The sequence below is a fragment of the Mesoplodon densirostris genome, chromosome 9 (assembly GCF_025265405.1).
Source record: "Mesoplodon densirostris isolate mMesDen1 chromosome 9, mMesDen1 primary haplotype, whole genome shotgun sequence".
NCBI classification, from domain to species: domain Eukaryota; kingdom Metazoa; phylum Chordata; class Mammalia; order Artiodactyla; family Ziphiidae; genus Mesoplodon; species Mesoplodon densirostris.
The window spans coordinates 55,957,315-55,984,937 of record NC_082669.1 but is presented as its reverse complement, the minus strand read 5'-3'; the positions used below and the strand labels follow the sequence as shown (position 1 = coordinate 55,984,937).

At 40.0% G+C, this 27,623-nt stretch overlaps 2 protein-coding genes across 2 annotated transcripts; both read left to right on the top strand.

Annotated features, from left to right (window-relative positions):
• Positions 1–241: 241 nt before the first annotated feature.
• GNGT1 (G protein subunit gamma transducin 1) lies at positions 242–12,482 on the top strand. The gene is made up of 2 exons (XM_060108575.1): positions 242–337; positions 12,354–12,482. Exons 1-2 carry the CDS (start codon positions 242–244, stop codon positions 12,480–12,482), a joined length of 225 nt encoding a protein of 74 aa, XP_059964558.1.
• A 6,355-nt stretch (positions 12,483–18,837) lies between these two features.
• GNG11 (G protein subunit gamma 11) lies at positions 18,838–23,960 on the top strand. The gene is made up of 2 exons (XM_060108264.1): positions 18,838–19,363; positions 23,530–23,960. Exons 1-2 carry the CDS (start codon positions 19,268–19,270, stop codon positions 23,653–23,655), a joined length of 222 nt encoding a protein of 73 aa, XP_059964247.1. The 5' UTR covers positions 18,838–19,267; the 3' UTR covers positions 23,656–23,960.
• Positions 23,961–27,623: the final 3,663 nt, after the last annotated feature.

Sequence of the window (27,623 nt, the reverse complement as noted above, 5' to 3'; positions counted from 1 at the left end):
CAGTCAAATACTTAGTTTAATCATATTAATGAAGATTATAAGGAAGCTTTAAAATCTCAAGGCTAGTGTGCAGTGCTGGAATTGTTCAGAGAGCATTCAAGAGAAATTGATTATCATAGGAAGTTAAAACAAACAGTTCACTTAGTAAGTTAAGAGCTGAGGGAAGGGTTGGCTAACATTAACTTGACGTGAGTCTAGCAATTCAGGTGTATAAACTTTCTACCTTTTTAGCAGGCAAAAGATGCCAGTGATCAATATTGAGGACCTGACAGAAAAGGACAAATTGAAGATGGAAGTTGACCAGCTCAAGAAAGAAGTGACACTGGAAAGAATGCTGGTAAACTGCTGCTCTGTTTTGAATTTTATTTTTAAACTAGAGATAACTGTAGCACTACCAGGTTAAAAACCATTGAAGGGGAGCAGAATTTGCCACCCCAAAATATGCCTTTTTGGCATAAGGATTATTTTAGGCTGATTATTTTTGAAAAATAGCAGACACAGGGGAAGCTCTGAAAACCAACTAGAAGTTACCCTTTCTAAGAGACAGTTACATTTATAAGGGAAATCTCCATGAGTAAGGGTGTCTCCTTCTCTGTAATCAGGAGGAGAAGCATGACTCTAAATCTCTAGAAACTCTTATCATGGAGAACACAAGGACTTAGATCTGCTTAACAGCCTTACCCTTGTTTGCTGTTGTTAAAAAACAAAATTCAACTGAGTAAATTTGAAGATACAATTGGCTTTATTAAATAATTCATGAATTGGGCAGCATCCCATCTAGCAAGTAGAAAGGCTCACCAAGGAGCTGTACAAAATGGAAGGTTTTTATAGGTACAAAGGGGTGGGACAAGGAAGTCATAAACAAAGAATTATTTCAGGCAGGAGCAACTTCCTTTGGGGGAAGAGCAGGGGTCTATCATGCAGATTACCTCACTAGTGCTGATCAGGAAGTTACAGATTGATAGGTTTAAATTCCACTCCTGGGAAAGGCTGAAACTGCAGTTAAGTTAGGTATTAAGTTTTGGTTTGTTGATGTGGGGCTTTGTCCATTTAGGGACTGTTCTTTGTTTTAGCTTTGTTTTGTTTTTTTAATACTGTGCTTTTCCTTTTTTTTTTTTTTTTCCCCCAAATAAAAAACGTGTATTTGGGGTGTTAAGAATTACAGTTCAGGAGACAGATTTGGGTAAAATGGAAAGAGTGTTCCAGGGAAGAGAAAGAGTCAGGGGCTTACAAAGGCAAAGCCAAGAGGTTGTACTCTGACATAAGGGAGGAAATATTTGTCCTTAAGGGATAGGCTGTCGTGAATTATTTTAGGGTAAGGTTCTGGTAGTTATCTTAAACCCATAACTGGCTCCCCACACCCCTGTCATCCACACCTACCATCTTCTTTTGTCTTTCACTGCAGTGGGATTTAAGGTGGTGGCTTGGACTATTTGAGGGAGCTACTCAGTTTTCCTGAGTCTCTCCCTTGTATACAGGAGGCATACATGTTATTAAACTTCTGTTTGCTTTTCACCTGTTAATCTGCCTTTCTTATTACAGGGTTATCTCAGTCAAGAACCTAGAAGTGTAGAGGGAAAATTATTTTTCCTCTCCCACATCATTCACTGGAGAAACTCAATATAGTTGAAAACAAGTTGTTCAGATAAAATTCATCAGAAATTAAGAAAATTAATAATCATAATTATCTTTTGATTTAGAGTTAAAATCAACAGTTTGGCAAACTATTTTCCATAAGTCAAATCCAGCACTTAGCCTGTTTTTCTATGGCCACTAAGCTAAAAATGTTTTTAAATTTTTATAGAGTTGTTTTATTTTAAAAAAAATTTTTTTTTTTGCGGTACACGGGCCGCTCACTGCTTTGGCCTCTCCCGCTGCGGAGAACAGGCTCTGGATGTGCAGCCCCAGCGGCCATGGCTCAGGGGCCTAGCCACTCTGCGTCATGTGTGATCCTCCCAGACCGGGGCACAAACCCGTGTCCCCTGCATCGGCAGGCGGACTCTCAACCACTGCGCCACCAAGGAAGCCCCTTTTTTTTTTTTTTTTTTTTTTTTTGCGGTATGCGGGCCTCTCACTGTTGTGGCCTCTCCCGTTGCGGAGCGCAGGCTGTGGACGCGCAGGCTCATCAGCCATGGCTCACGGGCCCAGCCGTTCCGGGGCATGTGGGATCTTCCCGGACCGGGACGTGAACCGGTGTTCCCTGCATCGGCAGGCGGACTCTCAACCACTGCGCCACGAGGGAAGCCCTGGGAAGCCCCTTTTTAAACATCTTTATTGGAGTATAATTGCTTTACAATGTTGTGTTAGTTTCTGCTGTATAACAAAGTGATATACATATATCCCGATATCCACTCCCTCTTGCGTCTCCCCCCCACCCTCCCTATCCCACCCCTCTAGGTAGTCACAAAACCCCAAGCTGATCTCCCTGTGCTATGCGGCTGCTTCCCACTAGCTATCTGTTTAACATTTGGTAGTGTATATATGTCCATGCCACGCTCTCACTTCATCCCACCTTAACCTTCCCCCTACTGGTGTCCTCAAGTCTATTCTCTACATCTGTGTCTTGATTCCTGTCCTGCCTCTAGGTTCTTCAGAAAAAAAAAAATTTTTTTTTGCATTCCATATATATGTGTTAGCATAGGGTATTTGTTTTTCTCTTTCTGATTTACTTCAGTCTGTATGACAGACTGTAGGTCCATCCACCTCAATACAAATAACTCAATTTCATTTCTTTTTATGGCTGAGTAATATTCCATTGTATATATGTGCCACATCTTCTTTATCCATTCATCTGTTGATGGACATTTAGGTTGTTCCATGTCCTGGCTATTGTAAATAGTGCTGCAGTGAACATTGTGGTACATGACTCTTTTTGAATTATGGTTTTCTCAGGGTATATGCCCAGTGGTGGGATTGCTGGGTCATATGGTAGTTCAATTTTTAGTTTTTTAAGGAACCTCCATACTGTTCTTCATAGTGGCTGTATCAATTTTCATTCCCACCAACAGTGCAAGAGGGTTCTTTTTTCTCCACACCCTCCCCAACATTTATTGTTTGTAGATTTTTTGATGATGGCCATTCTGACTGGTGTGACGTGATACCTCATTGTAGTTTTGATTTGCATTTCTCTAATGTTTAATGACATTGAGCATCCTTTCATGTGTTTGTTGGCAATCTGTATATCTTCTTTGGAGAAATGTCTATTTAGGTCTTCTGCCCATTTTTCGACTGGGTTGGGTTATTTTTTGATATTGAATGGCATGAGCTGCTTATATATTTTGGAGATTAATCCTTTGTCAGTTGCTTCTTTTGCAAATATTTTCTCCCATTCTGAAGGTGTCTTTTTGTCTTCTTTATGGATTCCTTTGCTGTGCAAAAGCTTTTAAGTTTCCATAGGTCCCATTTGTTTACTTTTGTTTTTATTTCCATTTATCTAGGGGGTGGGTCAAAAAGGATCTTGCTGTGATATATGTCATAGAGTGTTCAGCCTATGTTTTCCTCTAAGAGTTTTATAGTGTCTAGCCTTATATTTAGGTCTTTAATCCATTTTGAGTTTATTTTTGTGTATGGTGTTAGGGAGTGTTCTAATTTCATTGTTTTACACATAGCTGTCCAGTTTTCCCAGCACCACTTACTGAACAGGCTTTTTCTCCATTGTATAGTCTTGCCTCCTTTATCAAAAATAAGGTAACCATATGTGTGTGGGTTTATCTCTGGGCTTTCTATCCTGTTCCACTGATCTATATTTCTGTTTTTGTGCCAGTACCATACTGTCTTGATTACTGTAGCTTTGTAGTATAGTCTGAAGTCAGGGAGCCTGATTCCTCCAGCTCCGTTTTTCTTTCTCAAGATTGCTTTGCCTATTCAGGGTCTTTTGTGATTCCATACAAATTGTGAAATTTTTGTCCTAGTTCTGTGAAAAATGCCATTGGTAGTATGATAGGGATTGCACTGAATCTGTAGATTGCTTTGGTTAGTGTAGTCATTTTCACAGTGTTGATTCTTCCAATCCAAGAACATGATATATTTCTCCATCTGTTTGTATCATCTTTAATTTCTTTCATCAGTGTCTTATAGTTTTCTGCATACAGTACAGGTCTTTTGTTTCTTGAGGTAGGTTTATTCCTAGGTACTTTATTCTTTTGGTTGCAGTGGTAAATGGGAGTGTTTCCTTAATTTCCCTTTCAGATTTTTCATCATTAGCGTACAGGAATGCCAGAGATTTCTGTGCATTAATTTTGTATCCTGCTACTTTACCAAATTCATTGATTAGCTCTAGTAGTTTTCTGGTAGCGTCTTTAGGATTCTCTATGTATAGTATCATGTCATCTGCAAACAGTGACAGCTTTACTTCTTTTCCGGTTTGGATTCCTTTTATTTCTTTTTCCTCTCTGATCGCTGTGGCTAAAACTTCCAAAACTATGTTGAATAAGAGTGGTGAAAGTGGGCAACCCTGTCTTGTTCCTGATCTTAGTGGAAATTATTTCCATTTTTCACCGTTGAGAACGATGTTGGCTGTGGATTTGTCATATATGGCCTTTATGATGTTGAGGTAAGTTCCCTCTATGCCTACTTTCTGGAGGGTTTTTATCATAAATGGGTGTTTAATTTTGTCGAAAGCTTTTTCAGCATCTATTGAGATGATCATATGGTTTTTATCTTTCAATTTGTAAATATGGTGTATCAAATTGATTGATTGGCGTATATTGAAGAATCCTTGCATTCCTGGGATAAACCCCACTTGATCGTGGTGTATGATCCTTTTAATGTGCTGTTGGATTCTGTTTGCTAGTATTTTATTGAGGATTTTTGCATTTATGTTCATCAGTGATATTGGCCTGTAGTTTTCTTTTCTTGTGACATATTTGTCTGGTTTTGGTATCAGGTTGATGGTGACCTCATTGAATGAGTTTGGGAGTGTTCCTCCCTCTGCTATATTTTGGAAGAGTTTGAGAAGGATAAGTGTTAGCTCTTCTCTAAAGGTTTGATAGAATTCGCCTGTGAAGCCATCTGGTCCTGGGCTTTTGTTTGTTAGAAGATTGTTAGCCACAGTTTCCATTTCAGTGCTTGTGATTGGTCTGGTTATATTTTCTGTTTCTTCCTGGTTCAGTCTTGGAAGGTTGTGCTTTTCTAAGAATTTGTCCATTTCTTCCAGGTTGTCCATTTTATTGGCATAGAGTTGCTTGTAGTAATCTCTCATGATCCTTTGTGTTTCTACAGTGTCACTGGTTACTTCTCCCTTTTCATTTCTAATTCTGTTGATTTGAGTCTTCTCCCTTTTTTTCTTGATGAGTCTGGCTAATGGTTTATCAATTTTCTTTATCTTCTCAAAGAACCAGCTTTTAGTTTTATTGATCTTTGCTAGTGTTTCCTTCATTTCTTTTTCATTTATTTCTGATCTGATCTTTATGATTTCTTTCCTTCTGGTAACTTTGAGGTTTTTTGTTCTTCTTTCTCTAATTGCTTTAGGTATAAGGTTAGATGGTTTATTTGAGATGTTTCTTGAGGTATTATTGTATTGCTATAACTTCCCTCTTAGAACTGCCTTTGCTGCATCCCATAGGTTTTGGGTCATCGTGTTTTCATTGTCATTTGTTTCTCGGTAGTTTTTGATTTCCTCTTTGACTTCTTCAGTGATCCCTTGGTTATTAAGTAGTGTATTGTTCAGCCTCCATGTGCCTGTATTTTTTACAGATTTTTTGTAAATGTTATCTAGTCTCATAGCGTTGTGGTCAGAAAAGATACTTGATACGATTTCAGTTTTCTTAAATTTACCAAGGCTTGATTTGTGACCCAAGACATGATCTATGCTGGAGAATGTTCCATGAGCACTTGAGATGAAAGTGTATTCTGTTGTTTTTGGATGGACTGTCCTATAAATATCAATTAAGTCCATCTTGTTTAATGTATCACTTAAAGCTTGTTTTTCCTTATTTATTTTCATTTTGGATGATCAGTCCATTGGTAAAAGTGGAGTGTTAAAGTCCCCTCCTATGATTATGTTACTGTCGATTTCCCCTTTTATGGCTGTTAGCATTTGCCTTATGTATTGAGGTGCTCCTATGTTGGGTGCATAAATATTTACAATTGTGATATCTTCTTCTTGGATTGATCCCTTGATCATTATGTAATGTCTTTCTTTGTCTCTTGTAATAGTCTTTATTTTAAAGTCTATTTTGTATGATATGAGAATTGCTACTCCAGCTTTCTTTTGATTTCCATTTGCATGGAATATCTTTTTCCATCCCCTCACTTTCAGTCTGTATGTGTCCCTAGGTCTCAAGTGGGTCTCTTATAGACAGCATATGTACGGGCCTTGTTTTTGTATCCATTCAGCCAGTCTGTGTCTTTTGGTTGGAGCATTTAATCCATTTTCATTTAAGGTAATTATTGATATGTATGTTCCTATTACCATTTTCTTAATTTTAGGGTTTTGTTTTTGGAAGTCTTTTCCTTCTCTTGTGTTTCTTGCCTAGAGAAGTTCCTTTAGCATTTGTTGTAAAGCTGGTTGGGTGGTGCTGAATTCCTTTAGCTTTTGCTTGTCTGTAGAGGTTTTAATTTCTCTGTTGAATCTGAATGAGATCCTTGCTGGGTAGAATAATCTGGTTTGTAGGTTTTTCCCTTTCTTCACTTTAAATATGTCCTGCCACTCCCTTCTGGCTTGTAGAGTTTCTGCTGAAAGATCAGCTGTTAACCTTACGGGGATTCCCTTGTATGTTATTTGTTGCTTTTCCTTTGCTCCTTTTAATATTTTTTATTTGTGTTTAATTTTTGATAGTTTGATTAATATGTGTCTTGGAGTGTTTCTCCTTGGCTTTATCCTGTATGGGACTCTCTGTGCTTCCTGGACTTGACTATTTCCTTTCCCATGTTAGGGAAGTTTTCAACTATAATCTCTTCAAATATTTTCTCAGTCCCTTTCTTTTTCTCTTCTTCTTCTGGGACCCCTATTATTCGATTGTTGGTGCATTTAATGTTGTCCCAAAGGTCTCTGAGACTATCCTCAGTTCTTTTCATTCTTTTTTGTTTAGTCTGCTCTGCGGTAGTTATTTCCACTCTTTTATCTTCCAGGTCACTTATTCGTTCTTCTGCTTCAGTTATTCTGCTATTGATTCCTTTTAGAGAATCTTTAATTTCATTTATTGTGTTTTTCATCATTATTTGTTTTCCCTTTAGTTCTTCTAGGTCCTTGTTAAATGTTTCTTGTATTTTCTCCATCCTATTTCCAAGATTTTGGATCATCTTTACTATCATTACTCTGAATTCTTTTTCAGGTACACTGCCTATTTCCTCTTCATTTTTTTGGTCTGCTAGGTTTTTACTTTGCTCCTTTATCTGCTGCGTATTTCTCTGTCTTCTCATTTTGCTTAACTTACTGTGTTTGGGGTCTCCTTTTCACAGGCTGCAAGTTCATAGTTCCCATTGTTTTTGTGTCTGCCCCCAGTGGGTAAGGTTCGTTCAGTGGGTTGTGTAGGCTTCCTGGTGAAAGGGACTGGTGCCTGTGTTCTGGTGGATGAGGCTGGATTTTGTCTTTCTGGTGGGCAGGACCATGTCTGGTGCTGAGTTTGGGGGTGTCTGTGAACTTACTATGATTTTAGGCAGCCTCTCTGCTAATGGGTGGGCATGTGTTCCTGTCTTGCTAGTTGCTTATCATGGGGTGTCCAGCAGTGGAGCTTCCTGGTCGTTGAGTGGAGCTGAGTCTTAGCACTGAGACAGAGATCTCTGGGAGAGCTCTCAGGATTGATATTAAGTGAGGCCAGGAGGTCTCTGGTTTTCCACTGTCCTGAACTCGGCTCTCCCACCTCAAAGCCTCAGGCCTGCCACCCCGCCGGAGCACCAACACCCTGTCAGCCACACAGCTCAGAAGAAAAGGGAGAAAAACAAAAGAAAGAAAGAAAACAAATAAATAAATAAAGTTATTAAAATTAAAAAATTTTTAAATATTGTTAAAATTAAAAAGTAATTTAAAAAAAAGAAGAGAGCAACCAAACCAATAAACAAATCCACCAATGATAACAAGCGCTAAAAACTATACTAAAGTAAACATAAAAATCAGAAACTAGTCAGTCACATACAGCAAACCCCAAGTCTACAGTTGCTCCCAAAGTCCACCTCCTGAATTTTGGGATGATTTGTTATCTATTCAGGTATTCCACAGATGCAGGGTACATCACGTTGATTGTGGAAATTTAATCTGCTGCTTCTGAGGCTGCTGGGAGAGATTTCCCTTTCTCTTTGTTCGCACAGCTCCCAGGGTTCAGCTTTGGATTTGGCCCCGCCTCTGCATGTAGGTCGCCGGAGGGCGTCTGTTCTTTGCTCAGACAGGATGGAGTTAAAAGAGCAGCTGATTCGGGGGCTCTGGCTCACTCAGGCCGGGGGGAGGGAGGGGTATGGAATACGGGGCAAGCCTGCGGTGGCAGAGTCTGGCATGATGTTGCAACAGCTTGAGGTGTGCCATGTGTTCTCCTGGGGAAGCTGTCCTGGATCACGGGACCCCGGCGGTGGCGGCTGCACAGGCTCCCGGGAGGGGAGGTGTCAATAGTGACCTGTGCTTGCACACAGGCTTCTTGGTGCGGCAGCAGCAGCCTTAGCATCTCATGCCCGTCTCTGGGGTCCGCACTGATAGCTGTGGCTCGCGCCCATCTCTGGAGCTCATTTAGGCAGTTCTCTGAATCCCCTCTCCTCACGCACCTCAAAACAATGGTCTCTTGCCTCTTAGGCAGCTCCAGACATTTTCCCAGACTCCCTCCCAGCTAGCTGTGGTGCACTAGCCCCATTCAGGCTGTGTTCATGCATGCAGCCAAGCCCAGTCCTCTCCCTAGGATCCAACCTCCGAAGCCCAAGCCTCAGCTCCCAGCCCCCGCCTGCCCCGGTGGGTGAGCAGACAAGCCTCTCAGGCTGGTGAGTGCTAGTCAGCCGTGATCCTCTGTGCGGGAATCTCTCCGCTTTGCCCTCTGCATCCCTGTTGCTGTGCTCTCCTCCGTGGCTCTGAAGCTTCCCCCCCTGCCACCCACAGTCTCTGCCCATGAAGGGGCTTCCTAGTGTGTGGAAACCTTTCCTCCTTCAGAGCTCCCTCGCACTGGTGCGGGTCCCGTCCCTATTCTTTTGTCTCTGTTTTTTTCTTTTTTCTTTTGCCCTACCCAGGGGAGTTACTTGCCTTTTGGGAAGCCTGAGGTCTTCTGCCAGCATTCAGTAGGTGTTCTGTAGGAGTTGTTCCACATGTAGATGTATTTCTGATGTGTTTGTGGGGAGGAAGGTGATCTACACGTCTTACTCCTCCGCCATCTTGAAGCGTCCTCCTATAGAGTTGTTTTAAATAAAAGGGAAAGAAAAATAAAATGAAGAATATGAGACATCATATTTTAGCTAAGCAATAAAGTAAAACAATGCATATAGGCATTTTGTTTTTACTTTTCTAAATTGATAAGCTTCTCTTTATTTGATATTGTTCAAATACTTTTAGCCAAGACATCCCCTCCAGCACTGTCAAGGCCAATAATGAATGAATATATTCTGTTCCTTCTTTGCAAATAAAAATGAGTTCAGGCACAAGAACTCACTGGTTTCTCCTAAAATCATTTTTCACATCTTAGAAATGGTTACCAAAAGTCCTCTGCCAGTAGAAGGAGGAGAAATGGCAAAGGAATAAAAGTTTCCACCAAACAGTGACTGAAGCTTAGAAAATGTAGATATGTATTTTAAATTTCTTTGTTTTGGGAACATCAGTAGGACAAAAACTCCTCCACAAGTGATAAGAGTATATTTCATATTTCTTAAAACAAACAACAAACAAAAAGCTTATCAGGCCAAAGCAAAAAAAGGAGCTTGTATTATCTTCATACTTTGCTCAAAACTCTTACTCCCCATGAAAATTGGAATTTTGGTTTCTTTTATGTTTATAGTTGCCTCAAACTTCCCTGTTGCCCCTTCCATACAGGCAAAACATGTATTGCTGTAAAGATAAAATTAAATCTGTAAACAGCACAGAAGCTTGGAACGCACACCAAAAAAGTTTAAATCCTTATGTTTATAATTGGGGGAAAATAAACTTTTGAGGTAAAAAAGGGTTATCTTTTTCTTCTTTATTTGAAACATCCAAAAGCTGTTTTGTTATTTATATACTCAGGATTGTTTTGTAGGCAGTTTGGTTGTCATCATGTTTACTATTCACTTGTGGCAAGTTCACCTGGGAATTTTTGTTTTGGATAAATATCGCATCCATCCCCATTTGTCAGGTTTTGGGGTTCCTTTGCCCTATTACTCAATGTGTCTTTGCTCTTGGAATCAATTTAATCTAATATCAGACTGCCAAGACTACACACACATGCACACACACAGAACTTTCCAGGCCTGAACCCAGAGCTCTGACACAGGATAGCATAGTGTCATCACAGTACAGGTAAGTGGATATCCTCTGGAACCATATTCCTGGTTCAGATTGTGGCTCTACAACTTACTTCCTGTGTAATACTCACTTAAATGAGCTAACTCATCTGTGCCAGTTTCTTCTTCTATAAAATGAGAATAGTAACAATATGTAATTATTATTACTTTAAAAATTATTATTTATATCTATGAACCAGACTGATTCATAATGTGCCTCAACCTACTTTGCTGTTAAGGCAGCATTACCGTCAGAGTAAGACAACTCTTTGCATCCAGTTTCTAAAGCTGAAAGATTTGCAATGACTATAAGCGAATATAATAGGCAAAAACTAAAAGCAATCTTTATAGTAATAGCTACCATTTGATTGACTATCTATGTATGCCAGATACTTAGTGCAATCTGTGTTGCTTCCCCTATTTCATAGATGAAGTAACTATACCTTAGATAAACTATTTTAACTAAGGACACACAGCTGGTAAGTGGGCAGAGTCAAAATCAAACCTGGGATGGCCTGAATCCAATGCCTGTGCTCTTTCCACCATGCCATATAACCCTGTATTAAACTATATATACTTATAATAAGGCTCCATGAAATAATTTTGAAGCACATCCACTCACATAGGATTTTAGGTAGTCTGTTCCTCAGTATCCTCAGATCCTAGCCAGACACTGTCAAAACTAACCCCTCACTGAGTCCTGTTCCTGACGACTGGTTGGGGCCCAAAGAGCTGGTGTTTGGAAGACGGGGGGAAACGTGAATCTAAATCTCAAGTTTGAATTTTGAGGAGGAAAAAAGTGAATCTAAAGTATTGCATATTTCAAATGTGTGCATAAACTCCAAGTATCGTTCTGTGAAGGAGTCACCTGAACAATGCCCTGCCCCCGATTAGAAATGATCTGTTCTAATATGTAGATAATGAGTTTGCAGAGTTCTAAGTAATCTTAAGTCTTCTGTCTAATGTTGCTAAGAACTTTCATGCAAAAATGGTGTGAAGATTTTATTAAAACAATAAATTCCTTGGGTAACTTACAGAATGGTCACTTCATGGACTGCCAAAATGAAGCAGTTTTGTGTTAATGTCATGAAGGACAAATTAAGTGAAAACAAAACAAGTTGACCATTTAAAAAAATGAATAATTTGGTCCCATGTGTGTATATGCATGTGTACACACACACACACACACATACTCATACTTACACATGTATAGAACTTTGCCTCTCTCTAAACAGTATGTTACATGGTACATTAACAGGCTCTGGCTGAGTCCATTAAGATACCAAAGCCTGATTTTTCACAGGGTCATTACTATAATGGAGCCGATGACTAAGGAGCAAGCTCATAAGCAAAACGATTGATTTAGTTTAGCCAATATTTATTTACTGAGCACCAACTAAATGCAGGCTCTGTTCTAGATGCCTGGGATACATGTGAACAAATCAGCCAAAGGTCCCTTTGGAACTCACCTTCAAGTTTACAATCATGATCAGTCATTGTAGACCAGCTTAAAATAAACTTACATGTGTATACTTCTGAGAATCCAGGAGTGGTGATAAGCCTGGAATTTAACAATTATTCATTCCCTTCCACCTTCACAGGTCATATTTTTGGAGTGAAGAAAACGATTTAATCAGTGCTCACTCTGGTAATGTTCTTGACTTGTGCTGTCAGCTGTTTTCTGATCCCTGGACCCTGTCTCCTGTAAAGAAGCTGGAGGCAGCGTGCGATGAGAGCCCTTAGCTGGAGTATGGCGGCTGGTTAGCCTTTGCCCAGAGATACCCACAAGGGCAGGGCAGGGAGCAGCTATTTCTTCTTCTCTCGTAGAAAGTACAAATGCATTGGCAGAAAGCAGAATCACATTAAGAAGACAGAACACACACAAAAATTCTTATTATAAATGCATTCTTGGATTCTGCAGTATTCTCTATTAAGCCAAATGAGTCATCTCTTTCTTTTTTTCCTTTAAGGTGTCCAAATGTTGTGAAGAAGTAAGGGATTATGTTGAAGAAAGATCTGGGGAGGATCCATTAGTAAAAGGTATCCCAGAGGACAAAAATCCCTTCAAGGAGCTCAAAGGAGGCTGTGTGATTTCATAAAAAAAAATTTTTTTTAATTCCATGGAATATCTTGAGCTTTAATGACATACTGTTTGGTCATATGTGATAATACTATTAAGCATGTACATGAATTTTTAAATTATAAATATGAGCATTTAATAAAATTTGGACTGTGATAATACATAAGTCTATGCTTTTCTTAAAGTACTTAGCACAGGGTTTAACACATAATTGACAACAAATATTGATTGACCCATTTCTTTAACAATAATATGTTTTATAAATGAGTCTATATTATTCTGGATGCCAGCATATAGTTAATGTTTTATGTTTCTCCATTACCCTTTCAGCACTCTTAATTTCATGGTTAGACTTGTATTTTCCCCAGCCTTTCACTTACTTAGAGAATTAAGAAATCTATTCTTCTGATTCACGGAAATCCTATCTTGGCAGAATGTATGCTGTGAAGAGCTTTGTTGTTGATGTTTTGTTTTCTGTTTCCCTTTCTCAACCCTCAGTCAGCAGCAATGGTTTTAACATAAACTCTTTCTGCATTCTTACCAGTTCTACTTGTCACCAATGACATGACTTTTTCCTACAATGCCAGTTGGATTAAGGGTTCAGTCTGTGGTCATGGAGCATGGTGGATTTAAGCAGCACTCAAATAAAGGTCATGAGAAGCCAGAAAGGTCTGGCTCTGGCACTTTACTGCCTGCCTGACTTTGGATAAATTACTTAATCTCAGTTTCTTCTACTGTAGGATAGGGATAATAATGATCCAACCCCCTTTTTCATGGTGGTTAAATATTATACTAGGGTAACTACAGCACTTAGCATATTGTCTGACATGTAGTAAGACCCAGTAAGTGTTAACTAGTATTATTACTGGGAACAGAACTAGACAAAATACTTAGAATCCTTTAAGATGCATGCAATTCCATCCCTTCCCCACGAAGACTCACCAGTTTAGTCTTTTTTTCTGCAGCAGTGTAAGGGCAAGATGATAGAATAATAGCTATCACCTGCATCACCTGCCTAATCACTTTCCTCCCGGCATCTTAACTGAGTTCTCATAAGCCAAATTTCACTACCTTTGTGCTAATGACTAAGAGATAACTTGCCTGTGCTTCTGTAACAAATGACAAGTGTAAACTACCCCAACTTGGAAACTATTTTTGTTGTTAGTGTCTCTATGTTGCTATCCCACATTTACAGTGCTGTTTTTGGATACATTAGTAATCAGAATACTCAGAAATGCTAATTGATTGTCATCCTTTTAAAAACAAGAGTTATCTATGATTGGGCCTGGAAGGGAATCTAAAGGTCGTCTCAGGTTTGGCTCCTAGCACAGTGCCCTCCTACTCTGGCCAGAGTAGATGTTCAGCAAAGATCTATTGACTCTTGTCCAGCCCCTTCATCTCGGAGTGGAGAAAATCGAGGATCAGAGAAATGAATTGGCAAATTTCTCAGGGCCAGATTCTGGATCTCTGGATGAATCGCTAGCAACACACTCCAACACATATCAAACTGTTAATGAGTCTAAGCGCATACTGCTTGCCGCACGACAGGCCAATAATCGAGATAAGTTCTTCAGGCAACAACTCTATTCAGAAAGCAATAAACAACTCTATTCAGAAAGCCAGCAAACTAAAAAAGATGGTGGGCTTGTGTCCCAAAGAACCATCTTGCCTGAGTTAGAATTCTGGCTTCTTTTATATTAAAAGAGGAGGGAGTCAAAGTCAAACATTTCCTGGTTCCCATCAGCCTCTGGAGGGGATGTATTCATTTCTTTCTCCCTGCCATCATTCACAGGTGGGCCTGGTCAGGGTGTTTCCTGTGAGCTAAACAAAGGTATTTTAGCTAAATGCATATTACCTAGGAGGCAGGGTTCCCAAATATGGGCCATTATGTAAAATTTAAGCTTACAGGCAATATCCCTTTAGTGATTAACTTGTAATAGAATACAAAAGGTTCTTCCCTATTACAAAACATGCTTTGTGTATTAAGGGATTCCAAGATAAACTACAAGAGTCTCATCATTTTTCCTCAGGAGAAGCTTTTTTCCTCTGTGTAAAATGACAAAAACCCTCTCCAACCTCACCCCCAGCACTCCCTATCTCCCTTTCCCACTCTAATTTTCCTCCGTAGTACCCACCACCTTCTAGCATCCTATATATTTTATCTATTTGTTTGTTTGTTTAATCGTGGTCTGTCTCTAGGAGCTTTTTCCATGTGCCATTTAATGTTTATTAAGTGTTCAATATATCTTTTTTTTCTGATTAAAAAATATGAAGTCTTGGCTTTGACATTTAGTAACATGTATAGTCCTAACAACATCTCTGCCTTTCATCTAACAACTGGAAATAGATTTGGGAGCCAGAAGATGCTACATTAAAACCCTGACTCATCCACTTTATAGCTGAGACCTTCAGATAAGTAATTTCAACACTTGAACTTTGTATAATGGATTCAGGTGGATCCTTATGTGACTATATAAAATCATTTAGATAGGAGAAAAACATATAGAAAACAAGTAATGTCTTCGATTATCATAAAACCTTTAGACTTCCTGTAGTCAACAGACTTAACTATTAAATAATCCCTGACCTGCCACCTCATTTTCTCACCTGGATTTAGTCATACTGATCTCTCCATCCGAAATGTCCCTCCACTCCATCTCATTTCAGCCTTTTGAAATCCTACCCCTCTTCTGAGGCTCACTAAAAACTGTCTCTCATTCCATTCCCAGCCTATCTCTTTAGTCATTTAACATTACTTTGCTTTCTCTTACTATAATTTATATGGTTGTCTTAGTATCAGTGCTATACTGTAAATTTCCCAAGTCAGAAACTCTGTTCATCTTTGAAACTGCCATATCAACTAATAAATTGTCTCTACAATTTAATTAACTTAATAAGTGTTCAATTAAAAGCAGGCAAGGGGGGCCTCCCTGGTGGCGCAAGTGGTTGAGAGTCCGCCTGCCGATGCAGGGGATACGGGTTCGTGCCCCGGTCTGGGAGGATCCCATGTGCCGCGGAGCGGCTGGGCCCGTGAGCCATGGCCGCTGAGCCTGCGCGTCCGGAGCCTGCGCGTCCGGAGCCTGTGCTCCGCAACGGGGGAGGCCACGGCAGTGAGAGGCCCGCATACCGCAAAAAAAAAAAAAAAAAAAGCAGGCAAGGGACGTATTTTTTATATTGGATAACTCAGAATTCTTATTGGCTTAACTAATGATTAAATCAACCATAGGGTAAAATTCCTGTTGCTTAAAAACACAGATTGTCAGCAGAAACTTGAATAAGATAAAAATTATAGGAAAGATGTATAGAGAAAGATGGTCCAGGAAGAAGGTAATAAAATCATGAATGTCCCTCAGCCTACACAGCTACAACTGGCAGTCAGCGACTGGGTTTTTTTTCAGAAGTTGTTATTCCAGGGCCACCATTGTATATATAAGTGAGTTTAAACTTTAGCAAGAAAAAAAAAAAAAAACCCTCACTGTTATTTTAATTTGGATTGATTTGATTTTAGCCCAATTTCAAAACAAGGCTAATTTCAAACTTCCTAAATTCTTAAAAGAATGTATTGCCACAAGGAAGACAGTAAACTGAGTAACGAAAAAGACCAATTATATTCAGTAGAAATTAAACTCTTGTTATGGACAGAATTGGTAAATCACTTTGATACCATGAATTGTAAGTAATTGTTAATGAAAATTGGAACATCAGACCTGGTCTTCTTGTGATTTCCTATTATTTTTATCTGGAAAAGGAATCTTATAATAAATTGAACCAATATCAAATGAACCGAGTGTATCAAATGTGGGTTAAATATTTCCCTTAAAGAAACAATCATTTTCATGGCCTAAACAGTCATCATTTACTTTATAAATTTTAGAAGAGCATAATTTGGGAGGTAACCTAGTTTTATTTATACTACAGAACAGAGGCAGAAGGGATCTATGTCTTGAAAAAATCACAAGATAAAACCAGAACCCTGCCTTTTTTGAGCTCATGTTATATTAAATCAACTCCAATAAAATTAACCTCAACGTTTGCTTATAGACTTTTCTTTACATGGATTTTTAACAGCATACTTAATACATTAAAAAAATAGTCAAAGAGCTTTCCCTTTCTTTACATGCCAAGGTAAATATGTCATAGTCTTTGCTCTTTTATACTTTAAAAATGAAAATAACCACATGGTTAATTTTTTTTTAATTTAGATTCTTTAAAACATTTGTCAAGAGACAGTAGGCTAATAAAGTTTCCGATTACATCTGTCATCTTCACTGCGTAATGGTTTCTACACATACTACTTGGTAAAGTAACTTCTATTAGAGGTAATATGTACAATATAAGTAAAAAGTTAACACAATTGGATACAACTAATAATGGATTTTAACATTTGTTTATCCAAAATGTTTTGCTAATATGTCTTCGAGAATACACGAGAAATTGCTTACCATGGTTGCCCTCTAGGAGGTGAAGTCGTGCTTAGGAATAGGGAGCTACATACTCTTGTTTTTTGTTTTTTTGTTTTTTAAAGAAAAAAGTACCCATCATTTTACCATTTAAAACCAAACAACAAAACGTTTTTCAGTGCCATGTGATCATGAGATGTCAGCATTTCCCAACTCAGTTTAATCAATTTACTTAATATGGTATTATTAGCATGTGAATTATTTGATAAGAATAAATTTTTAAAATTATACTAATATGTATTTCATTTCTAATTTAAGTCTCATAATACTGTGGAAGAAGTTAAAGAACCATTTAAAGAACCATTATGGATTTATAAATATCACTGCATGCAACTAGATGATTTCACAGGGAAGAAATTTCAAGGCCAAAATAACTCTATTCTTATGATTTGGAACAGACAAACATTAATTTACTTAACCAACTTATTTAATTTGGGTGCTGAACTTATTTAATTCAGGCCACATTAACTTACTTTCACTAACTTATTTAAGCTAGTTTTAACCAACCTTTTAAATTTAAGCAATGGGGAAATTTAAAAAAAAATCAGTTCTGGAAACAGATGTGAGCTTCTTGTCTTGGCTCACTGCTTGCTAACAGGGAAAACTGCAGCTGATCCAAGTTTTTTGAGCCTGGGAGATCCTGGCATGTGTGGTATTTCAAATACAGAAAATGAAGCTCCTAAATATTTTTCTTTGTGAAAGTGATGTGTCAGATGTAGATACATAAATACAATTAGAAATGAAATGCACCTTAGCTAATTCACCCCTCCTCTACCCCATGGCATACCTCACAAACTAGAAAACCAAAATCCAGGAAGAAATAAGTGACTTTTCTAGTGATGGCCAGTGGCAGAGCAGGGGCTGCAACCCACGAGTACTCATCAAGGGGCTCATTGTTCTTTTCATTCTAATATATTCATTGAGGATAAGTGGGTGGAGCCTGGTGAGGAATTATGAACAAACAAAAACCTCTGCTTACAAAACAGGGAATGGCTATGGTGTCTAAGGCCGAGTACCCTGAAGTAGTCAGCTACTGCCTCTACTCAACTTGAATTTGACTCTATAGGCAGGAGGTAATCTCTGGGGAGAAAGGAATATGTATCTGACTGCTTGGGATACTTTATTTTTTCTTCCTGCATGCTTTATTTTTCTTCTAGTCTTTTGAGCATCATTAACAAGGTTTTAGATAGTCAAAGGGAAACCTTGTATTGCATGCAAACGTTTGTCACATCAGACATTGTTCCTAGCTTCACAAAGTAGCAGCTAGATGCATGTTGCTTTCCAGAAAGTGTAGTAACCAGTACTAAGCAGATCCACTGCAAACATCCAGGAAGATGCTTGAGCCAGGATTTCAAAACCCTCGGTGTCAAGTGTCACCCAAACCTTGACAGATGGGGAATGGAGAAATACTTTCTGGTAAGAACTTCAAGATTTCTGCTTCTGTCTTTTCTAGGATCATCCGCTTATACTTCGAACATTACAAAACATTCTCCTGAAGAAAGAATAAAACTCTGCTGTTGAGGATGACAATTTATTAATGTCAGAAAATGGCCGTGTGAGTTATAAACAATATTCACATCCCGATACCTTTTTTATTCCAAAATTTGTTAATCCGCTTCAGGCATTTAACAGACTGGGTGTGTATATACATCAACAGATGTGATGGGCGTTTCTGAGATTACAGCTCAGTTTTATTTTCCTCTTAGGCCTTTTCTTAAGCGTCCACATTTCCCACAGTAAACAAGTATGTAGCTGGAGGAAAGTTACATGCTGTATATTTTTGAAACTCTTGGAGAGGTGAAGGGCCGTTATTTCCTGCCGGGTAGTGTCCTCCTTTTCTTGCTTCACAAACAAAACCCGGATGTGCCTTGGGGTGGGGGTGGGGGGTGGGAATGGAACAAAAAGTAAAACTTTTATTGTTTCTCCAGGAAAGTGGGCTCGCTCGACTCCAACCCTTTGGCCCCAGCCCAGGCCGGTCCCCCGCGGGCGTGGCAGGGTCGGGAGCCGGGGCGGGCCCGGCCAGCATCCCCGCGGGAGACCGCGCAGCGCAGCGCGCAGCCTCTCTGCGTCCTTGGGCACCCTCGCAAACTCAACCCTCCCCGGGCTCCCGGGGGCAGGCCTCCTGGGGTTGTGGAGACCTGAGAAAAAGAGCAGGGGTTTTAAGATCCTGGGACGCTAGGCAGGGCTGGCGTGAGGGGAAGTCGTCGGGGCGCTGGGGGAGGCTGTCACCTCCTGCGCTGGCCGGGTGCGCAGGCAACGTAGTTAGTTCAGGACTCGCCCTGGTTTGCGGCACTTCCAGCCGCTCCACTTCCACAGCTGTCCCTGCGCCCAGTCTGGGGCGAAAATGCCGGCCCTTCACATCGAAGATTTGCCAGAAAAGGAAAAGCTGAAGATGGAAGTTGAGCAACTTCGCAAAGAAGTCAAGTTGCAGCGACAACAGGTAAGTTGGATGTCCCAGAATATTTCCTTCTCTGAAATGAACCAAAGTCAGCTTTTCCTAGTTTGTTGCAGTAAAACAGTTTTTGGCTCGGGGTGGGGGTGGGGGGTTGTTTTGGGTTTTTGGTTTTGGTTTTTTTTCCTTTTTTCTGCAGCTTCTTTTGAAGAAGGGCTTTGGTGGTGCTTGGGAACTGCCAGCTGATGTGGGGAAATCACAGGAGGTAAAGGAGAGAGCAAGGATCTCATGAGTAATTTAAAGCCAAGTGTTTGAGAATGAGGGGAACAGACAAGAAATTCTGCCTGCTGTTAGTTGGTTTTAAAAACTACTCAAGCTGTAGGGAAAAGGCAGATGGCTACTTAGTTCCTTGATCTTTTTCATAATGGGAAAGAACGGTATTTAAAAGGTTTTTTAAAAAAATCACAATGTAAGTCTTGAATTACCTAGTTTTGAGTTTCATCAGGGCTCTCTAGGAAGTGAGTGATGAACAGTCCACTGGGGCTTGGGAGCAAAACGTTACAGTGTCTATCTTTATTTATTTGTAAATCTCATCCCTTTATAATTTCCACTTTATGTATTGTAAGTATGTGCAATGAACTAATACCTATACAATAGTATCTTTATTTATTTATAAACAAATAATTATACTGTGTACAAAAATTCTTTTTCGTGATCATGATTAGAAATTTTAGAGACCACTGAAGTGGATTACAAATTCTGTTAGAACATATGTCCCAGTGTTCAGAAGTCTCCACTGAAATTTGTTGGAGACTTTGTAATTTTTACTTTAAGTTTTTACTGGGAATACAAGCCTTCGTTTCTTCCCTTTTTCCTCAATCAGGCAACCTGTAGTCCAGGAATAGGTTTTTGGATAGATAATTTTTTAAGGGAAAAATAGTCCTTTCTCCCCAGCAAGAGACGTAGTCCCTTCTCCCCAGCAAGAAAAATTTTAACTGATTTTATTTCTCTATGGTCTAATACTAGAAAAAGGTAAGGAAAAAAATGGAAAGGAAGTAGGTATGGTTAATACGTTCACTTACCTTCCTGCTCTAGTTATGGTAAATCTGTTCATAACAAGAGTCTTGTTACTCAGAAAGCACATTTTGAGTGATGTTTGGAATGTGCAGGCTTTTTTGTGTTTTACTCTTTTTACATTTCTTTTCTCAAATTTAATCTGTAACTTCCAAATCCCTAGTCTTCCAGGATTTTGAAGTTCAAAGTCCTTTTTGTACATGTTGAAAGTTTCTGTGACTTTAAAAATACCGCTGTGTTTAAAGGGAAAACCAAAGTTAGAGGACCCAGTGAATAGGATTGTTTCTTGAAACTTTAAGGGATCCATTTTGTTAATGGCAAAGCCCACAGGTTGGCATCTGTTGATCCCTTAGATTTTTTTCACGCATTGAACCTCAGAGGTTACAAATTAAACAGAGTTGCATATATTGAAGTAAAGCATTGTCTGTGCCAAGTTGAAATATCTTAATATTTGGTATCACTATGCAGAACTTATAGGGAAAAAAAGAGACAAGTGTCTTCCAGTTATCAAGCTTCAAATTAGAAATTGGGCAGGGGCCTGGATGCAGCTGACCGTGTGGAAGTTAAAGGTATCATTCATTAGCCTTTCCTCCCTGCCAGCTCCCTCCACTCCTTAGGACACACCCTGCTGGATTGGCTTTCCAGTTCCAGAAACCCCAAGTCCGTGCCAGAGGGAGAGAAAACTTCAGGGATAACTTAGAGGGTAGAGGGAGAGGCATCTATGTCCTAATAATAAGATTCCAGCATTTTATTATGCACTTTGAATTATAGAGTGTTAGTTCTAGAAAAACATTATGGCTCTTAGAGATCATTCAACCCACTCACTTTTAAGGATTAAAAAACCTGAATCCAGGGCCTCCTTGGTGGCGCAGTGGTTGAGAGTCCACCTGCCGATGCAGGGGACGCGGGTTCGTGCCCCAGTCCGGGAAGATCCCACATGCCGCGGAGCGGCTGCGCCCGTGAGCCATGGCCGCTGGGCCTGTGCGTCCGGAGCCTGTGCTCCGCAACGGGAGAGGCCACAACAGTGAGAGGCCCGCGTACCGCAAAAATAACCCCAAAAAACCAACCAAACAAACAAAACCTGAATCCTGAGGAGGCTAACCAACCTTTTATTTAAGACCCCAGAGATAATGATAGAGCAGTTATTAAAACACTAAAACACATGTCTTCTTGATGCCCAGTCCACTATTCTGTCAATAAATTGTTCACTCCTGAGCTGTGTACTCTGCTCAGGCCAAGGATACAAAATTCACAGGCTGCATTCTGGCTCTAGCTAGTTGTTCTTCAAACATATCCTCTTGACCATGGAAGGAAATGCATCAGAGAAGTCATTATTCACTTCTGGAGGTTACACATCTTTTTGGAAACCTAATGAAGAAGCCTCTCTAAGAACAGATACAATTTGGGGAAACATGAGTCTTATCCACAAATTTCTCTGTGGCCACAGAGCCCAGCTTATGGACACTTACATCATCACCTCTGAGAATTCACTTAAAATGCCTGCACAATGAACATCAGCAATGATTGACAGCAAATGTTACCTGAGAGAATGGTACTTGTAAAGATTTATAAAGATTTTATTTTGCCACATTTTAACTGTATCACCTAGGCCTCCACACTGATGTGCCAAGAATCTTTGAGGTGTGGGAGTAAAACACTAAATTTTTGATAGTTAAATTTTAATTGTGGTATAATAGACATGAAACGTTATGTTAATTTTAGGCGTATAACATAGTGATTTGATATGTGTATATATTGCAAAATAATATATTTTTGGCTAGTTTAGAACCTCATCTTTTAATAATTTCTAGTTTATATTTTATGATTATACAGGATGTATTAACACAGTAGTAACTGCACTTAGTTATAAGTAAATAATTATGTACATTTTGGAATACATATGCAAACATTTTTTAGTGATCAACATTAAAACAGTTTGAAGATTACTAATCTAGATTACAAAATCAATGGGAACATTTGCCTAGTTTTAAGAGGACTCCACTGGAATTTTCTGGAACTTCTATAATTTTTACTTCTAATTTCTTACTAGTAACGCAGGCCTTCATTAAGACAGTAATCCTTTTTTTCTTTTTCTTGTTTATTCCCCTCCCGTTTTTTAAAAATCACTCTTACAAACTGTCTCTTTTGAATGGAGTTTTTGAAGAAACTATTCAATCCTTCCTCCATTCAGAAAAAGTTTAAATTACTTACATAAACACAAGCCTCACATAAGCCTACTAAGCCTCGGATAAGCCTTTTCTTATGCTCAATTCTGAGCAGAAACATGGGGTGGGCATGGGGGTGACTTTTGGGCAACATTAGCCTCTCCAGAGTCAGACTTTCTCCAATGCTTCTATCATTTTATGAAATTGCAGAACCTGGCACATACCCAGTAAGTGAGACTTTTTGAAGGACACACCCCAAAACATTTGGGGAGTATATACTGTTGCATCTGTTCATTAGCATGCAAAATTGAAAGTGGAGTACGTTTCAGTTCCTAAAATATGGTGGACATGTCATAATTGTATTTTAGCAGAGGAAGGAAATCATATGAGGCATAGTGGATAGAAAATTCTGGAAGTACTTTTTTTTTAGCAGCTTTATTGGAGTATAATTGCTTTACAATGGTGTGTTAGTTTCTGCTTTATAACAAAGTGAATCAGCTATACATATACATATATCCCCATATCTCCTCCCTCTTGTGTCTCCCTCCCACCCTCCCTATCCCACCCCTCTAGGTGGTCACAAAGCACCAGCTGATCTCCCTGTGCTATGAGGCTGCTTCCCACTAGCTATTTTACATTTGGTAGTGTATATATGTCCATGCCACTCTCTCACTTCGTCCCAGTTTACCCTTCCCCCTCCCCGTGTCCTCAAGTCCATTTGGAGGTAATTTTTTAATACAGTGACTTTAAAACTTTTTTGACCCTGACCATAGTAAGAAATATATTTTACATAGGCTGTATCATTCATATATATTATATAGGCTCTGTGCTGCACTCTAATATTTTCATTCTATTCTATTTCATTTTAAAACTTCTGGTTGTACACAATTATATTAATTTCACTGAAGGGTGGTGACAAAGTTTGAACAATCCTGAACTGATTCATTCTTTCTTTCCTTTCTTTTTCTCCTTAAGGTGTCTAAATGTTCTGAAGAAATAAAGAACTATATTGAAGAACGTTCTGGAGAAGATCCTCTGGTGAAAGGAATTCCAGAAGACAAGAATCCCTTTAAAGAAAAAGGCAGCTGCGTTATTTCATAAATAACTCTGGGGAGAAACTTCCTCCTCAGTGGAAGAAGTAGTTTGTTGTAGTTTTCTGAAATAAAACCGACGTGCCTTTTAAAGAAGGAACAACAAAATTTAAAGGAGACTTTCTTAAGTGCTCACAGAGATATGGTTTTGTCTGAAAGCTATGTGCTTCTCATCTTGCGCACTACACACCCCTTTTAAGAGGACAGAGAGTATCAAATGTACGATTATGGGAATAAGGACATCACTTGTGCATGACTCACCTCTTTCAGTATATTGCTTGATGCCTCAAATAAAGTTTTATCTCTGGAAAATGAGTGTTGGTGATTTAAGAAGGCTGTTGTTTTGGGGAATTTGGGGGGGTTTTGGGTTTTTTTTTTTGCATTACCTTTTTTTTTTTTTTTTGCGGTACGCGGGCCTCTCACCGTTGTGGCCTCTCCCGTTGCGGAGCACAGGCTCCAGACGCGCAGGCTCAGCGGCCATGGCTCACGGGCCCAGCCGCTCTGCGGCATGTGGGATCCTCCCAGACTGGGGCACGAACCCATGTCCCCTGCACTGGCAAGCGGACTCTCAACCCCTGCACCACCAGGGAAGCCCTTGCATTACCTTTTATACTTCTCTGCATAACCTTTTGGGTGTTTGGGACCTGTATCTAAAGATTAGGTGGTTTGATAATCAGGTCTCAGATCCAGCTCTCTCTGCTTCAAATCTCAGGAGGTTTACAGCACTGAGTTCTGACTCCTGGAATGCTTTCATCTAACATTAACTATTAGGGAACTGAGTGAGTAGAATTCCTAAAGTTGATGGAGTCAGATTATTTGAGTCAGGAACCAGGCCAAGCCACGTCTACACTAGCACTTCCCGGTTTATCGTCATACAGATTTTGTTCAGAGTGTTGCTACGATAGTGGCCTGGAGAAAGGGAGTAGGCTGGGAATCAGGAGGACCCCCTGGGGGCCAGCGCTGGTCTGTCCTCCCGCAGGGAGCCGCATCCCCAACGTGATCGCCAGGTCTTGGCGTGGCGACCCTCCAGTTCTGTGGCATTGGGCATTGGCACATACGCTTAGCCCTGCGCCTATGCCTACCAGTCTCTTCCAGCAGGCCTGGGCCAAGCTCGCCTCCTTTATTTCTCCAAAGGGACAAATTAACCTTTTGCCACTTTCTAAAATTAGCTTGCCTTGTTTCTCATTGCTTCATTGGAATTCTTCATGTATTCTGGCCACTCATCCTTTGCTGGTGATAGGTGCTGTGAATACTTTCTTCCGATTCACAGCTTAACTTTTCACCATGGGATCCTAGCTACAGAAGTTTTAGCCTGAGGATGCAGCACACCAAAGTATATGGCCTGGCCCAAAGATATCTCGGAAAAGCTGTGGACCAAGATTGTAAGGGTTCTGCAGGGTATGTAGGTGTGGAATGTATGGTCAGGCCACTCAAGATGGCTGCTCCCGGGCTTCCCTGGTGGCGCAGTGGTTGAGAATCCGCCTGCCGATGCAGGGGACACAGGTTCGTGCCCCGGTCTGGGAAGATCCCACATGCCGCAGAGCGGCTAGGCCCGTGAGCCATGGCCGCTGAGCCTGTGCGTCCGGAGCCTGTGCTCCGCAACGGGAGAGGCCACAACAGTGAGAGGCCCGCGTACCGCAAAAAAAAAAAAAAAAAAAAAAAAAAGGCTGTTCCCTTGCTCTGTGTACATCCGCTGCCAGACCAGGGCCTACTTCACCTACACCCTATGCAGGGTACTGACTGACCTTCCTATGTCCTTGCCCCAGGCCCCAGCTGGTGATTGTTCTCAGCAAAGGGGTTGTGAGGGGCGTGCCCATCTACTGGTTTCCCTGGTAACTAATGAGCCGGCCTGACGTCAATTCCCCTATAACTGGTAACCTCTCCCAACACACGCTCTCCACCGGCCCTTCCCCACCCCGCCTTCCCCGGAGCGAAGACTGCCGTCGTGTCCTGCCTGCAGTCCGCAGCATACAGTGAGGTGTCACTCCAGGACCTTGCTTCAGACATGTAAGCTCCCCTCTCCTTTAAACCATTGATGTCTCTGTTGCTGGAAAAACAAAAAACAAAAAAACCTACAACAAAGTATATGGCCTGCTCAAGTCTTTCATGAAGGCACCGGCAGCACGACCTCAGAGAAAAGGACCTTTCTTCCTTTCTTTGAGCATTTTTTCCCTCTTCCTCTGTTTTTTGGTGCAACTTGCTCCAGGTTAAAGTGAAAAGAAAGACAAGCAAAACCCTGACAGGTTAGCTCCAGCTCAAATGGGTTGAGTTACTAACTTGCCCTGCAGTTTTCAGTGTGGCATAGAAGCCCAGGTTTCTCCTCATGGAGGCCTTTTCTCCGGCTTACATGCACAGGTGTACCTTATTAAACCAGAGAGGTGCCAGTGACCTCTAGTAGCTTCCTAAAGTATATCAGCATCATCATTCCGAAATTACTTTCCTTCCCCTCTCAGAGAAGGAACAGGATACCCCAGGCCTTTGAAAGAGCAGGTTATAGCAAACCAAGAGCTGGAACTATTTCCTTCAGTTTCCTGCCTTTTTTCCAAGTGTTGACGTCAATTGGGATTAGTGGGCGCCCAGGGATAATTTTATCCAAAGCATGATCAACTCCACAGTAGAGTTTAAAAAAGTAAAGATATATTTTTTTCCAGCAACTATAGAACAATTAGTATTTGGGATGTATTGCTACTATTAGTTATTTAACATTTAAGGTGGCATGGGATTAGTACCTTGGTGCTTGAAAAATTTTTACTTTAATGAGCTGTTTCATTTCTTTCAAGTGTAAGGAAGCAAACATCTATTCTGGTTAGTGGGAAGGTAGGTCAAATCATTTGCTTCCTTCAGGGAGGGCCAAGCCAGCACCTGTATCCACTAACTTCTTGAGAGTTGTGGATTACAAGGCTGATCCTGAATTTCTATGAGTCACATTCACCTATTCAGTCATGTATGCCTCCAAGTCCTAGTGTTTGCTTTTCATGTACTTTCAACCATATGACAAATTAGTCAGCCCACTTCAGTTTTTTTCCTTAATAAATATCCAATCCCATAGGTGTTTCTACTAAATCTAATTATGTTTTTTTCTCACTGTTTCATCATAGTAACTCAGCAAACCTGTAGGATTGTAATAAAATCCTCTTGATTTTAGAGTGTTCACCTGCTAAAAGTGTATTAGCTTACATTAGGAAGAAAATGAAAAAATATGGTAACTGTGTATTTGGATATATTGTAAAAGTAACCTTCAGTAAGTGGGAATTTGTTAAGTAGAATTTAAATCATGGATTTAATTTCTTCCCACATATCTAGTTCTGTAATCATTCAGTATCTGATTAAATAGTTACTGTGCTTTGTGCTTTGAGACTTAGATTCTATGAACTCATATTATATTAGCAAAATTGGTTTTTCTATTTCTAGGCAGAATTAACAATACGAAGCTTACCTATACTCGGTATTTCAAGACAATTTATTTTGTAAATTGGTTGCAAACTGGTATCTCATTATTGTCTAAATTTGCACTTCCTTGATTTCCTGTGATTTTTGCAGTCAGATTTTCATGTACCTGTTGACCATCTTCACCTATTTCACTCTCTCAACACCCCACCTCTAGCAACCACCAATCAGTTTCCTGTATCAATGTTTGTTTTTCTTTTCCTTTTTTTTTTAGATTCCATATATACGTGAGATCATATGGTATTTATCTTTGTCTGTCTGACTTATATCACTAAACATAATACCCTCAAGGTCCATCCATGTTGTTACATGGTAAGATTTCTTTCCTTTGATATGGCTGAAAAATAATTTCACTGTATATCTATAACACAATTTCTTTTTTTTTTTTTTTTTTTTTTTTTTTGCGGTATGCGGGCCTCTCACTGCTGTGGCCTCCCCCGCTGCGGAGCACAGGCTCCGGACGCGCAGGCTCAGCGGCCATGGCTCACGGGCCCAGCCGCTCCGCGGCATATGGGATCCTCCCAGACCGGG